The sequence below is a fragment of the Juglans regia genome, chromosome 13 (assembly GCF_001411555.2).
Source record: "Juglans regia cultivar Chandler chromosome 13, Walnut 2.0, whole genome shotgun sequence".
Taxonomy (NCBI): domain Eukaryota; kingdom Viridiplantae; phylum Streptophyta; class Magnoliopsida; order Fagales; family Juglandaceae; genus Juglans; species Juglans regia.
Genome location: NC_049913.1, coordinates 26,544,175 through 26,557,674, shown reverse-complemented (window position 1 = coordinate 26,557,674; position 13,500 = coordinate 26,544,175). Strand labels below are relative to the sequence as shown.

The window sequence follows — 13,500 nt, the reverse complement described above, 5'->3', positions numbered from 1 at the left end:
GTACTTCTTGGAGGGATAATTATCTGATACTAACCCTAACGGCTGATGGCTTTCAGCTCCACTTTTTGGCGTTTAATTTGGATTGATAGAGCCATGCACATGCGCAGCATTAATAATGAATGCAACGTATGATTAACCATGATATGTTGTCCCCATGACAAGCAACTCCAAGAGAATCCCGTTCAGTCTCTGTATTTGGCTCAAGTAACACCATCATGATCATGCACATGATGATGTATTAGGCCGGATGTGATGTGGCCCATGAGAATGTGCCTTTAAGGATGCCACTCATACTTAAGATCAAAGAGTGATTGTGGAAACTTCGTTTCCAAACAGTCCCATCCTCCTAAATCATGGCTCATGAACAAACCCAGTACTTGGAGTACCAAATGGAAATCAAGTGATCAGACATCTTTCATGGGCTATGTCCCTTTGCAAACCCTTCTTTTGTTTTTGACTGAGAAACCCTTTTAGGTTTTACTTCTTTATATCTTCATTCAATTAGGAAAGCTGGCCGTGCCGCTTTAGACAAAATCATTGCCTAACATATGTGTTCCATGCCTGCAAGCCTTTCATACATGCATATATATATTTGCCCTTTTCCACGCTTTCAAGAGCCTTATGCATTAAAATATGACTCATGACAGAAGAAAGAATTAATATACAGGCCGAACACATGTACCCATCAGATCTAGAGAGAGAGAGAGAGATCAGAGAGGGGGAGGGATTAATTGGTCATAATCAGCTATTCCATGTATAATTACTTAGAAAATAAAAGTTGGTGTACGTTCTGTGGTTTTGATTCTTTTGAATTGATCATGCAAACCCTACAGAAACTACCACCACTCATTCTCATGATTCTATTCTCTTCTTTTCATGTCGCGCGAGTTTAACTAATAACTAGTAGAGTTCACTTTGAGAAACTCCAATTTGAAACTAAATTTGTATAGTTAGATGCCTAGATTCTGTTCCAAAATAGCTACCCCCCATCCTCCTTCTGCCCCTTTTTCCTTTTACTTTTGATATCACCTTATGCTTTGGATCATGATGATTGCCGTAAACCCTGAGGAATGAAAAGAACCAGTATCTTGCAGCTACATTTACCATTAGTACTACCATTTCGAATATTTTTTGGGTAATATTCCAAATTTATTTTGCATATATTCTTAACGTCCAAAGAAAGAGTTATAACTCTGAGTATTACATTATGCAATATCCTTATCTGACGGTGTTAAGATTGGATGAAGACGCTATATTTTTGAAACGTGTGCAAGTAGTCATGAGATATTGGTGGAAATTTTGAATTTAATGTAATTAATAGACACTATTTTGAGAATGTAATTCTTTTTTCTTCTTGAGAATTGTTAAAGTCGATCTTGATCTTCCATAGTATAAGATTTCACAAACATATATTCTCTTTTCAGCGAAATTGGACAAATATTTCAATTAAAGCTAGCTTGCGAAAAGTTCTTAGTCCCTTTAGACTTCGAGTTGAAGTTCACTGAACATATATATTAACGGCTCAGAATAAATTGAGTAATGGATTCCAACCAAGTCACCATGAGAAACTTCTTTAATTAATTCCTTTACAAGCACTTGAAATTCAAGCCCACACAGCCCCGGCCACTTAAATGTGCATGCATGGTACTAATGATCATTCTCTTACATACTCTTTCACATTCCTCTGTCTGTCATCTTTTAAATTCAAGGCTTCTAGGAATATTGGTTCCTTAAAAGCTTGCCTTTGGTTCCTCCTTGTAGGGTTCTGATTAACCCATTAGAAGAAATGGGTCTAGTCATGTCTCCAAGTCAATATAATGAAAGGTTTTAGTCAACCAGCTTTACGGGATATATGAGTACGTACTCTTTTTCCTCTTTTGCTTTTTTGGGCAGCATGAGTGTTTGAATTCATCCGGTTTGGAATTATATGGAATAGTAAAACTGTTGTTTTTCTGCTATTTGGGGCTGACAGCCACCCTTGATCAGCCTATCCTACCACTTGGATTAATTAAGTGATCACCCTTCTAATTATTCATTTTATCTTCTTTTGTCCGTGTTTTGGTACGATAATAATGCTCATTAACTGAAGCAATTAGTAAGCTAAGATGGACAGGAAAAAAAATAGATCCTTTTTGAGGTGACCATTCAAGTCACATTCTAGAGTCAATGCAACCAAACAACCTACTTAAGATGTAGTCAGTAAAGGGGAACTTTGGCTTCCAGTACTACTGATGTGTCATTTGAGATACATTCAGTATCGTGGCCCTTTAATTTGTGAATGAATGACATTGCTTTATCTTTATGCAGATGCCACAGGCCCATCTCTCATCGTCAAACTTGGGGGCTGTACCATGATTATTATAGCTTGGTAGAAATCCAATTAAAAATACAAAATAGCTGCTCAGACCCCTTCAAATTATATTTGATATATACCGCAACCGAAAGGAGAAAAAAGAGATATATATTTTGCATATTTTTAATCTTTTAGACCACATGATCGTATGATTTGAAGAACCTAGCTAGGGCTTCAAAATCCCGACTAAAGAAAGCAACTTGAAAAGAACATGCATGCATGCATGCGTCAAATGATTATGGTACATAGAGATTGATCCCTGTAATTTTGTCGGTGAAAACTCCCTAGGTGGTGGGATATGAGACCGACCAATTCTCAGTAAAGAATGGCAAAAATGATAGGTGTGGTGTGTGCTAGAGGATTCATGATAGCAGTCTTAGATTTTCAGTGCCTACTCGCAATACTTTTTCCTGCATCTTGGTTTTGTTTATCATGACCACCTTCCGAGCATTTACACTGATGTCAGCTTTTCTTCTCTCAAGTTGATGAAAAGGGGAATGCCGAATCCATTGACAGAAATGTCATGGTTGCTTTGAACAAGATTAATATATATTGCACACGACCCTCTTCAATCTTCATCGCCACAGGAGGCAATCATGATATGGACGATATGATGTAATATCCTCGATCAATTTTTCCATTGCTCTCCCCGAAAAGTTCTAATAATTATCTGCAGGGAAAAAAAAAGTGCTGTTATATATGTGAATGATACGTACTGCACAATATCCCATTATGATACAGTTTGAGAATATTTGAAAAACCACCACACCTTGCGTTGGTGAGTCTATTGCATTATATAATTGTATTTACACATCTATGTATGGAAATTTCATATACAAATTAATTACAAATAAATGAAAGGAATCAAGTGAAGAAATGGAAAGAATCAGACTACCCTAATCACGGGTCAATAAAGTCTGTAAATAGGAAAGTCTTATATTAAGGCAGGGATCTTCATCCTTAACACACCCCCGGCAGGGATCTTCATCCTTAACCCCGGGCTAAGCATCATATTGGATAGGACGTGAAGCTTGGATCGAAAAAATTCAAAGAGAGGCCTGGACACACTTTTGGAGAAGATGTCCGCAACTTGCAGATGAGAGGGGACATACTGAGTGCAAAGTTTTCCGGTGACAAGAAGTTCACGAAGAAAGTGATAGTCTAACTCAACATGCTTTGCTCACTTGTGAGAAACTGGATTGGAGTTCAGGAAGATTGCACTTTTATTGTCGCATAGTAAAAGAGGCCGCTATGGAAGGGAAACTTTGATATCACGAAGGAGGTGTGTGAGCCAGAGAATTTCAACGGCAGTGAGAGCCAAGGCACGGTACTCAGATTCACAACTGGAGCAAGAGACAGTGGGTTGTTTCTTGGCAATCCAAGAGACCAAATTGTCACCAAGATAAATGGAATAGACCGATGTGGAGCAACAAGTATTAGGGCAGCCTGCCCAATCTGCATCTGAGTAGGCAGCTAAAGCACCAAGAGTGGCAAATGGATGAAAAGTAAGTCCAAAGTGTAGTGTACCCTTAACATAGTGAAGAATGCGTTTGATAGCTTGAAAGTGATCTTCAGTCAGAGAGTGTAGAAATTGACTAACTGAATTTACGACATGAGCAATATCAAGACGTGTGATTGTCAAGTATTGTAGAGCACCCACAAGAGATTTGTAAAGTGTAGGGTCCGAGAACAGAGGACCATCAGCAGACAGGTGTTGAGAAACAAGCATGGCAGTATGAACCGGTTTGCTATCAAGTAATTGAGCTCAGGTGAGAATGTCCCATGCATATTTGAGCTAACTATAAAGAGACCATCAGTAGTGAATGTAGCTTCAAGACCAAGGAAGTAGCTAAGAGAGCCCAGATCCTTAGTAGCGAACTCAAAATTGAGCTTGCGAGTAAAGCTGTCAAGAAGAGAGGAGTTGTTGCCTATGAGAATGATGTCATCAACATAGAGAAGCAAATAGATCAGGTCATTTTGCTTGTGGAAGACAAAAAGTGATGTGTCGGCGTGACTGCAATAAAAACCAAGTTGAATGAGAAAGGAACTGAAGTACTGAAACCAAGCATGAGGGAGCTTGCTTGAGACCATAGAGTTTTCTTCAACTGACAAACATGATTAGGAAAGCGAGGGTCAATGTACCCTAGGGGCTACTTCATATAAACATTTTTAGTGAGATAGTCATTAAGAAATGCATTTTTGACATCAAGTTGACGGAGGGAGTCTGAGCAATGATAGGTGACTCAGTAGTGAGCTCGGGAGGAGCCGGTGAAGAGTCCTCTACAGAAAACGGCAAAGATGGACCTACATGCGAATGACCAACCTGCAAAGACTCATCTATAGGATCAGTACAAATAATACATTAGGTGTATCCGGATTGGGGAAGACACAGGTAGCTCCATATGGGAAAGACTTGGTTCTAGGAAATTTGAAATTTGAAGAGATGAGATGGATTGAGCCTGAGAAGTATGATGAGAGGGAAAGTGGTTTTTATCAAATTGGGCATGGAGAGTAATATAAAGTCTGGAGGTGGTGGGATCAAGATAAGGAAATCCTTTGTAAGAGGAACTGTAACCCATGAAAATGCAGGGAATATTGCACGGAGAAAATTTGTTAATCATGTAATAACGTAAACATGGATAAACACGACAACCAAATGGATGAAAATTTTCATAATTGAGAGAGGAACCATAAAGGAGCTCAAAGGGGGACATACCTCCAAGAAGTGGTGTGGGCCAACGGTTGATTATGTAAGCCGCAGTGTTAAAAGCATCAACCTAGAAACAAGTAGGCATGTGAGAATGGAAAAGAAGAGCAAGACCTGTTTCAGTCACATGGCGATATTTCCTTTCAGCGTGACTGTTTTGAGCAGGTTTGTATGGACATAAGAGTTGATGATGAATGCTAGAGTTACGAAGGTGCGCTTGAAAGCAATTACTAGTGAATTATGCACCACCATCACTTTGAAAAATTTTGATACGTGCAGAGTGTTTATTTTTCACAGAATTTTGAAATTGAATGAAAGTAATATAGAAATTAGATTTCAATTTCAATGGATCGAGCCAAGTGAAGCGAGAAAAATCATCAATGAATAAAACATAATAGGTAAAACCCAAATTTGACTTGATAGGTGCGAAGCCCTATAGATCGCAATGACTTAGATCTAATACTTTGGACATATGACGTCCATTGTGAGAATAAGGCAAACGATGATTTTTTACAAATTGACATGTTCCACATAACATAGGTGATGGCAATAAAGAGGTAAGATAGAGCTGTCATTTTTTAATCAAAAAAGAAAAGACACATGTCCTAGGTGGGTATGCCATAGATCATACGAAGCAGTTTTATTTTTTAGGACAGAAACAAAAGCAGAATTTTCGCGTTCTAGCAAATATAAGCCGCCATCACGTTTACTGGTTGCCACCACCTTTCCCGTTTGATGATTCTGAATGGTGAAATTTTTTTTAGAAAGTATAACAGACAATGGAAAATCAGTCGTTAATTTACTAATAGACAAAAGAATTTTAGTGATGTGTGGGATGACCGAAACATCTAATAATTAAAAATCAGGGCAAGATGAAGTTTTACCAATACGAGTGATGGGAAAGGATGCACCATTCCCGACAATAACACAATCCTTACCCATATATGAGGTGAACTGGTCCAAGGTGGAATGGGTTGGAGTCATATGGGTCGAAGCCTTGTTCGAGGCGTTGTTCCCTGAGATTGACCAAGAGGAAGTGAAGGCTTCGGCTAGCTAAGCTTTCGAGTTTTGACCATGGCGTTCGTAACGTTGCCGGCAATGGTTTGCGAAATGCCCCTCCGAGCAACAGATTTGGCAATGTGGTGGTCTCTGGCTAGAAAAGGAACGCCCTTAACCTGTACCATGGCCACCACCACGGCTGTGTTGATTATGAGAAGAAGGGGTCTTGTGATTCGGTTTTGCAGAGGTGCGATTAGAGGCAATAAACACCGCTGGAGTGGGAGCAGCAGGTTCCAATGATTTTTGGAAGAGTTCAAAACTTTCTGCCTTGGGCACCAAGTTGGTAAAACAGGGGAAGGGAGTAAGTGCCATTTGTGTCGTAGAGAAGCTCGAGAATTCCGAGCCAAGACCTCGAAGGAACCAGTGCACCTTGTCAGTGCCATCGACGGGTCAACCGATTGTGTGAAGTTGATCACAAAGGGCTTTGAAGGCTCGAGCATACTCAGAGACAGACTTGGTGCTGCGTTTCATCAACTGTAAATGACCCTTGAGTTTGATTTCATGGGCCTTGGAATGGTGGCTGAAAGTGCTCTCCAAGGCAACCCAGACGTCGTGAGAGGTGGAGAGACCTACCACTTCAGCCATAGCCTCCTTGATGAGAGAGGAAAGGAGAAGGCTTAGAAGCCATTGGTTTGTGTTCTTCCATGCCACATGTTTGACGTTTGGGGTCTGAGAATCTGTAGGGGCAAAACGGGGTGGAGGCTCAAGTGTGTCGTCCACATAACAGATTAATTCTTGACTTTCTAAGAGAGGGAGGAACTGGCTCTTCCACAAAAGATAGTTGGAAGAGGAAAGTCATATTGTGAACATGTGAATGAGGGTGTTGAAGGGGAGAAGAGTGGACTCGGCAACCATTGAAGAGGAGGATCGATGGAGGTTAATCCGTAAGGTCTTCTGATACCATGAGAATATTTGAAAAACCAGCACACCTTGCGTTGGTGAGTCTATTGCACTATATAATTGCATTTACATATCTATGTATGGAAATTACATATACAAATTGATTACAAATAAATAAAAGGAATCAAGTAAGTAAATGAAAAGAATCAAACTATACTAATCATGGGTCAATGAAGTCCGTAAATAAGAAAATCTTATATTAAGGCAGGGAATCTCATTACAACACAATTCCTTTTTAGTGACAGTTTGCAAACTGTCACTAAAAAAGTCTTTTCTGCGATGGTTTCTGGAAATGGTCACTAAAGACAGATGAGATTTTTTTTATGTTCCAACGTATGGGAAATTTGCGTTCGAACGTCACATATACGTTCGAACATTGTGGTTACTTACGTGCGAACGTGAAATGTTCTGCGCCAACATTTGAACGTCAATTACTAACATTCGAACGTTAATTGTAAATTTAAATTAAATATGACTCTAATTTAAAAATTATGTGATTTTTATAGTGCATAATTTGTGAACAAATCTAAAAATTTGATTTGTATATATTTATATATACACAATTTGTAATATATAAATATATATTTATGTTTATATATATTTGAAGTGCAGTGACTTAGAATTGAAGATAGAAAATATAACATTAAAGAAGATTGAGAATTTAAATTAAAAACCATAGAAATATTAAATAATATTTTTTTTTACATATAATAAAAGCAAAATTCAAAATATGATCAAATTTCTTAAACAACACTCAGATGATAGCGTTGTTCGCGAAATTTGAACTTCGTACCTCCTCAGTCAAGGTATCAACCTTGTCGTTGAGGATACCTACATGATGGGTGATCTCGGAGACAGATGCCTCATATTCGCGAGCGATCGATCGATCTTACGATCGATATGTGCAGTCAGCTGTGAGATCACCGCATTAACCCAAGCAGGCCGCGCATCTCCCGTAAATGTACTCGGCGGCTGCTGACTACTACTTCCCATATGACTTGGCTCAGGCTACGTTGGAGGAACTAGATCCTTTATAGGGGTGGCTGACGTCCCATCGCCTGTCCAATACTATGTCGATGCGTGGTCATGTCGAGGGGGCTCATCTAATCTTTGACCCGCTCCTTTGGCTGGGCTGGCACTCCTCGTGCAAGTAATAGTCAGCTGATTAGGACACCGTATGAGAGATTATCCGTGGAAATGATGCTCGCCTCGTAACGAATCCTCTAAAAAATGTGCAGTGGCAAATCTATGGGATCTTCACGTGTCACTCGTATCAAAAATTGTGCCCGAAGCCAACTAAATGTAGTTTTATGTGCTACAGGATCCACGTTCGTTACAATAATAAGGTGCAACGTATGGAAGAAATGTAGTAAATGGTTCTGGTTGAAGGTGTTCTTCCTCTCGATCTGCATGCGGTCCCTCCTAGTGAGGATGTAGAAATCCTCTTCTCGATCATCATCCCGAGCCTCGAGGCCAATATCCTCGGCCTCTAACCGGTCTGCATCTCTGACTGATGCTGGCTCAAATGGGTGACCAGTAGATGATGTAGAAGTGCCTACATCCTCGTGGGGTGTAGCATATGCAGATGTCTCAATTCCTCGACAAATTCCAAGGTGCTCGGCGATGACATCTGATGAAATCTCAATGGAAACACCGCGTACAGTCACAGTGTGAGAGGATGCATTCTGAGGCATGTCACACATCCCCATATAGAACTCATGAACCATTAAGGGGTATACCTTCCCCCTCAATGTGCAGATATTTCCCCAGCCTCTACTGACAAAAACATCTCTCAGGTTCGTCTACTCCCATATGAGTTCGTCGAACTCATTAATCAGAACCTATCGCTCTACCATAACAGTACGAGCCCCGATAAGAGCAGTGTCCTGAGTGGCTCATTCCCTCCCTCGTTTCCTAGTATACAAAGGATGAGCCATATCTTGAAAATAGAAAAGGAAAAAACATTATTTACATTGATGCATTTTATGTATCAATTTTAAGTTGTTCTGCATTAACATTCGAACATAGTAAAATAAACGTTCAAATGTTAAGATAAAACGTTCGAACGTGTATCCTTTACGTTCGCACGTAAAACACAGACGTGCGAACGTATAACATACACTTTCAAATGTAAAAAGTAAATAAATTTAAATGACGTACGTTCGGACGTTTATGTTATACGTTCAAACATATGGGTTTTAAGTGCGGACGTAAAGGATACACGTCCAAACGATGAAGCATAAACAAATTTAAAAAGTAGTACATTCGAACATTATAATTAAACGTTTGGACGAAAATTTTACTAAAAATAACGTCCGAATGTAAAACAATACATGTTCGAACATAGAAGCCTTAACGGCTATGTAATTGAAATGTCGTATATTTGAATGTCTTGGTGAAACATTCGAACGTTACGACACAGAATGACTGAGTCAACTCAGCCATTATGAAAATCTCAAAAATCAATCTACAAGGTTCTAAATGCCGAAATGTCACTGTAAAAATGAAGTATACACTTCAAGAAACTTTTCTACAGTAACTATTTGGCCAATGACAAGTCATGGTGGCCGGAAAATGGAATTGAAAATTTGGCCACCACTTTGCCCGTTTTAAACAAAACCGAATCCAAATCTCAAATAAAATACATATTATTTGATTGAAAGATGAATGCCTACCTTTTAGTGACAGTTGTAGCGGCGACGACGGAGGAGTGGTGGCTTGCAAACGGGAACGAAGTTAGATAACGGTGAAAATGACGTTTCGCCGTTCTGTTTTGGCCTTCTATACACGAAACGTTCGAACATAATTCTTAGTACGTTCGAACGTTTTTTGATTTATTTTTTAAAATATTGACTATAATATATTATATTATAATATATATAGTATATTATAGTATATATATATATACTGTATATAGTACATTATATATATTATATTATATTATATATTATAATGTAATATATAATATATAATATATAATATATATATATGATCCATTATAAACTAATGAAAACAACATTAGAACCACAAACTTTTATTACTAGCCCAAAACGATATACTTTATTATTATAATCTAGTACCCAAAATTCTAGTGTACAAATTCCTAAATAGATTAATTGGAATCAAATTACTCTCCCTAATGAATGACAATTACATTAATTGATTTTTTGAATTTGTGAGTATTAGTTATATTTCTAAAGTTTAGCAATATGTTTATACATGTTGTTGTGATTTTATGTTTACTCTTGAAATAATTGTGATTATTATTTGTGAATTTTGTGAATAGTTTGTAAGTTTATGGTGTTCATTGATGAATTAATGTGTAGAAATATTGTTGTGGGAATATTGTTGTTGCTGTGATATGGATTTGAAATATTGTGATTATTGTTTTTGAATTTTTATCGAATATGTTTAACAAGAAAATTATAAATTTAGGATCTTAATTTAAGTAAAAATTAAAAACGAGGCTGGCCATTGGATCAGTAAATAGCATTGCAGTTTTAGTGAGAGGATTGATCCCTTTTATTTTCATAGTAATGTTCAAACATTCTCCATAATTGGGTTAGAAGTAATAAATATATAGAGGACTGACTAGCTAGCTAGCTTGGTGATCACGTTGTAGTTGCGTACCTTCATTTGTTGTGTTTGTGGCTATAAAGTGGGCCAGACGTATCTTCAAACATCAATATAGGTGTCCATTAAGTGAGTCCTAGCCGTACTGGCCTCTGCTGATAGTCAGGTTTACATTAAGTGTCCATGTCGATGGTGTAAAACTTTGTGTGCGATAGGGTTGAATAAAGTTGAAAGCCATATATTTATGAACGGTATGGATTTGGATTGGATGAAGTTTAAAGTCATATATTTGGATGAAGTTGAAAATCATACAAATTATGACCCTCAATTGATTTGATTCCAGAAAATCATTACTATATAGTATATATATAATGCATTATATATATAATGCACTATATATATACTATGTAGTATATTATATATATAAATTTTGTTGTTAGTTTTATTAATTATATATTATTAATTCATATATATAGTATAGTATATATACTATATTATACTATATATAATATACTATATATAGTCCAGATTACTCACCATGGCATCCACCTCTCATAATCTTAAAAATAAATATTTTTCTCCAACATATTCACAAGTAATTGGAGATGATGCCCAAATACACACATTAAGTAAAGAAAAATTTAATAAGTAACAAAGAATATCTCGAAAAAGCGGGTTATATGAAAGAAGAAAATAGTGACAAAAAGTTAGAATTTTTCTCAACTCTTCAAAAAATAAGAGAGAGAGATTATATTGAAGAGAAATATTATGAATATCTAGAAAAAAATACATATATATAACTATTATATTAACAAATACTAACTATTGAATAAAAGTAACGTTCGAACATGGATTTTTACCGTTCGAACTTTAATAATGTATTCCTGCTGGATTTTTTTATATCTGTGATGATCTTTCCACGTTCAAATGTTAATCGAGGTGTATGAGAGTTCATTTTCATATTTGAACGTATAATTATAATATGTTCGAACATGAGAAGAAAAATACAAGAAATTTTTCGCTCGATTTGGGCATCTCTGTGATGATCTGAAATGTTTGGATGTTGAAATTTTACGTTTGAACATTAGTTGATGAAAATCATTGGGAATTTATAAACGTTCGAACACCAAATCTCTTAACGTTCGAACATGAAAATAAAAGTGCGGGAAATTTCTCGCTCGATTTAGGTATCTCTGTGATAATCTAAACATTCGGACGTTGAAATTTTACGTTCGAACGTTAGTCGATGAAAATCACTAGGAATTTATAAACGTTCGAATGCCAAATTTCTTAACGTTTGAATGCCAAATTTCTTAACATTTGAACATGAAAATAAAAGTGCGGGAAATTTCCAATTTGATTTCAAGCGCTGTCATAGGAAGATACGTTTGAATGTGTATAGAAAACGTCCCAACGTTTTTCGCAGAAAATTTATCTGAGTTTTTTAACGTTCGAACGTTATCAAAAAATTGGACAGGATAATATAATGTTCGAACGTTTTATTTAAAAATTTTATGATTGAATGAATATACGCGCAGAAGGCAGCAAACTCATTTCTGCTGCTTTTCCCGTGCACACAACAGAGAGAGTCGTCATGAGTTAGCGAGAGAGAGAGAGGGTTAGAGTGAGAGAGGGACGTGGGTTAGAGAGAGAGAGAGAGTTAGAGTGAGAGTTGAGTTGAGCTTTGATAAGAAAAAATTATTTTTCTTTTGTATTTTCCTAAATTTTATGATATTTGTCTTTTGTTTTTGTTATATATATTTCTAATAAGTTAGTGTTGTATTTTTTTGAATGATTGGTTGTTTTGGCAAGTTGGAAGTTTTTTTATTTGTAAGAGGATATTGTGAGTGTTAGGTATATTTCTAAACTTTAGCAATGTATTTATACATTTTATGCTTACTCTTGAAATATAGTAATTATTTTTTGTATAGTTTTTGAATAGTTTGTGAGTTTATAGTATTCATTGATGAATTAATATATGTATAAATATTGTTATGGGGATATTGTGAATATGTTATGATATGAATTTGAAATATTATGATTATTGTTTGTGAATTTTGCTTGAATATGTTTACATGATTAGAAATATGTTGTCTTTAGGTTTTGGATTTGTGGGAAAATTTTGATATAATATTTTTTGGTTTTGAAGAATTTGTGAGTGCTAATTATATTTCTCAAGTTTAGGAATATGTTAATACATGTACATGTGATTTTGTGCTTACTCTTGAAATAATTGTGATTATTGTTTGTGAATTTTGTGAATAGTTTGTGAGTTTATATTGTTCATTGATGAATTAATATGTGTAGAAATATATTAATGAAAATATTGTTGTTGTTGTTGTGATATGGATTTGAAATATTGTAATTATTGTTTGTGAAATATATGTTGATCTTGCTGCTCCGCCTCCTTGTGGGCTATTAGTGTTTTTCCAGAATGTAATACCCTTGGGTGCACAAATGAGTTACGATTTAATTGATGGAGAGTTGGGTAAAGTTCGGCGGTATGTACTAAATAATTTCCGGGAAATTAATGATTATCTCATGTATGTCGTTCTGTACTTCGAATAATTCTAATGTTCTTCAAGTTTAACTATAACTGTTGTGCTCAAAATAAACTTCTTTTGCATTTATCTATAACAGTGAGCACATTGACAAACTTAGGACTGAAGGCATAGAAAACATGGAGGCAAGACACGAGGAAGAATTTCCTGGATGGTTTGAAGAACATGTATGAACTAAAATTATATATATATGTTATATGTTGAAACTTTTAACTCTGGATAATGAAATAATAAATATATACTATTTCAATTGTTAAATTTTGGAATAACATGCTCGTGATCCTGGATCAATTTCTTCTGAATTGTATGCATTGGTCCGTGGTCCCTCAAATAGAGTAGTTCGATAC

General features: G+C 36.3%; 1 protein-coding gene across 1 annotated transcript; it reads right to left on the bottom strand.

The window, feature by feature from the left end:
• Positions 1 to 3,602: 3,602 nt before the first annotated feature.
• Positions 3,603 to 4,082, bottom strand: LOC108979076 (uncharacterized mitochondrial protein AtMg00810-like). Its single transcript, XM_018949658.1, has one exon. It carries the CDS (start codon positions 4,080 to 4,082, stop codon positions 3,603 to 3,605), a length of 480 nt encoding a protein of 159 aa, XP_018805203.1.
• Between the last annotated feature and the right edge of the window lie 9,418 nt (positions 4,083 to 13,500).